General features: G+C 42.2%; 1 protein-coding gene across 1 annotated transcript in view; it reads left to right on the forward strand.

Moving 5' to 3' along the window:
• Nucleotides 1–2,500, forward strand: part of Ebf3 (early B-cell factor 3) — a 125,614-nt gene that overhangs the window by 89,333 nt on the left and 33,781 nt on the right. Inside the window, exon 11 of the mRNA XM_013021880.1 lies at nt 714–831. Coding sequence (XP_012877334.1) covers nt 714–831 — 118 coding nt within the window. The remainder of the gene's footprint in view (nt 1–713; nt 832–2,500) is intronic.

The following is a 2,500-nucleotide window of genomic DNA, read 5'->3' on the forward strand; positions in this document are numbered from 1 at the left end:
GGGGGCTAGAATGGAAGTGGCTCCAGTGTCTAGGGTCCTTGTCCACCTTTCAAATGAACTTGAGAACAAATACTTTTCCTGGATTGAAAGTGTTTCCACTATTCAAATTCAACTTGGTCTTTTCAGATGCAAAAATGTTCATTACCAGACATTAAATGTAATTGTAAAATTGACCCAAGGATCATTTGGTGATAGAATGTGGGGAGTGGGAAGGGAGGGCCCTGATTTATGAAGCCTTTTTTGGGCTACTCTGAATCCTCACAGCTCTTCAAGGGAGGCTGGTCTCAAGTGAACTAATTTAAATTAGATAAACTATCTAATCAATACATGAGCAGATCAATCAAAACAGAGGCTTTAAAATGAGTGGCTAGAGGGGTGTTTCTGAAGCTAATGGCTAGAAGAATATTTCTCTGAATTGAATTCACTTGTTAGCATAATAAGAGATTAAACCGTAATTAGTGGAGCGGGTTTTTGAAAAGAAGCAGTCTTGAGTCAAAACAACCCACCCCCATTAGCCAAAAACAAACAAACAAACAAAAAAAACCCAACCAAACCAAACCAAAACACCCTGTGAAAGGCTGCCGTCAGGGAGAGTTTCCAGGAACAGGAAGTTTTCCTCTGCTCTGCAGGTTTGAGCTAGCTTTTTATCTTGCCTACCAGTGCCCGTGCTTTCCTTTGCCAACTCCATTTTCAAATCCGCTTCATCTTCACAGGTTGTTGTATCGACAACAGTCAACGTGGACGGCCACGTGCTGGCTGTGTCTGACAACATGTTTGTGCACAACAATTCCAAACACGGGCGGCGGGCCCGCCGCCTAGACCCGTCAGAAGGTACGGCCCCTTCTTATCTGGACAATGGTAGGCACATGCTACATGTATTTTTTTTTTTTTTAATTTGCAATGCTTCTTTTTCTTTGCACCATCCTTTATGTTGGTTCATGTGGGGTTCATGAGTCTTCCCACTCACTCCCCATTGAGGAGTGGGCTGGGCAGGCTTCCTCTTCCTTTATTGGACAGCTCCGCTTTGTGCTCACCTCATCTGCCATAGCCTTCACGTTATTGGTTTGTTTCTAAGCTTTCTTTTCTTGCAGTGTTTCTAGCAGTTTTGGTTTTATTTGGCTTGTTAGAAGCCCCATCCAGAAGCTCATTCCCAAATACTTGGTGCATGCTTTAGTGGGTGATGGTAACCTGGTCCAGCCAGCTCAGGAGGGACTATAAGGATCAATTTCTGTCCTTCGATGATGTGTACCTGCATGTATGTGTGTGTGTGTGTGTGTGTGTGTGTGTGTGTGTGTGTATGTATGCGCACGCGTGTGAATGTGCACCTGCACAGTAGGGAGGTGAGAATAAAGCATTTTGCCAAATGCTTCCAACTGAGGGACTGTTTGCATTACTTGCTAAGTGAGGAGGACTCCTGAAAGCGTGGCTGGAAGGAGGAGGGTTCTTGGACATCAAGCACTCAGACTCAGTAGACCTTACACCAAGCCATCTGGCTTCCTGCTTCTGTAGTTCCTACAACTTACTTGTCCTCTGTAGAAGATGACCCATTTCCTCTAACAGACATCTCAAAATATTTGCAAGACTCTCAGGATTCCAACAAGAATCCTGAGGAAGCAACATGAGTTTTTTTTAAAATGAATTACAAACAAAACAGCATGATGGAATCTTTTAGAGCAAAGAACCCATAAAACTAAACAGTTTTAAGACAGATCCTCTATCTGAAGGTGGTGGATTCAAGAGCCACCTGTAAAGCCAGCAGACACACACACAGGAAAATGAATGAAGCATGCACAGATTATCAGAATGAAATATGACTCCGACATAAAAACTGAAGGACAATTTATGAATCTGCTGTGGTCCACAAAAATAAACTAATTTGTTTTTCTACATTAATGACTAAGGTATAAGAGAACAAAAATATAATAATTAAAGGTCGCCTTGAGCACCAGAGTCATTAGAGTCTGTGACGTATTGTTTATCTCCTTCCTATGCACCGAAGGTAGGTGTGTGTTTTGCTTAGCAACCATCACTAATGAGGATCACAATTAAGAAGGTTGCGTCCCCAGTCCTCAGTTCCTTCTTTCCCTGGAGAGCTAAAGCTCGTAACACGATTGGCTCAAGGAGGACTCCTCAGCCTCTGGTGCTAGGTTGTCGTCTGAGTCCAAAATCAGCCGCCTCTAATGAGCTATTATGATCTGAGCAAAGTACAAGTATTTATTTTTATAAGTAGCATGAAAAAAGCATTTGACTGTAAGCAGAACATGTAGCATTTAGAAAAATAAAGGCCACTAGTGGATACCTTGGAGATAAAACCCAACTAATCAAAAGCTATTTGTGGAAGCAATCTTGCTCAGGATTTTTTTTTTCTTATTTCTCAGTATTTTATCAACACGTAAGCCAAGTCACTTTCTTGTTAGAGATTGCAGTGGCTCCCCCATCCTAGAAAGCAACTAATGGTGTTAAAAATGCAAATCAGTAGCTCAGAGAACTAGCACACAGG

Source organism: Dipodomys ordii, unplaced genomic scaffold (genome assembly GCF_000151885.1).
Source record: "Dipodomys ordii isolate 6190 unplaced genomic scaffold, Dord_2.0 Scaffold58, whole genome shotgun sequence".
NCBI classification, from domain to species: Eukaryota; Metazoa; Chordata; class Mammalia; order Rodentia; family Heteromyidae; genus Dipodomys; species Dipodomys ordii.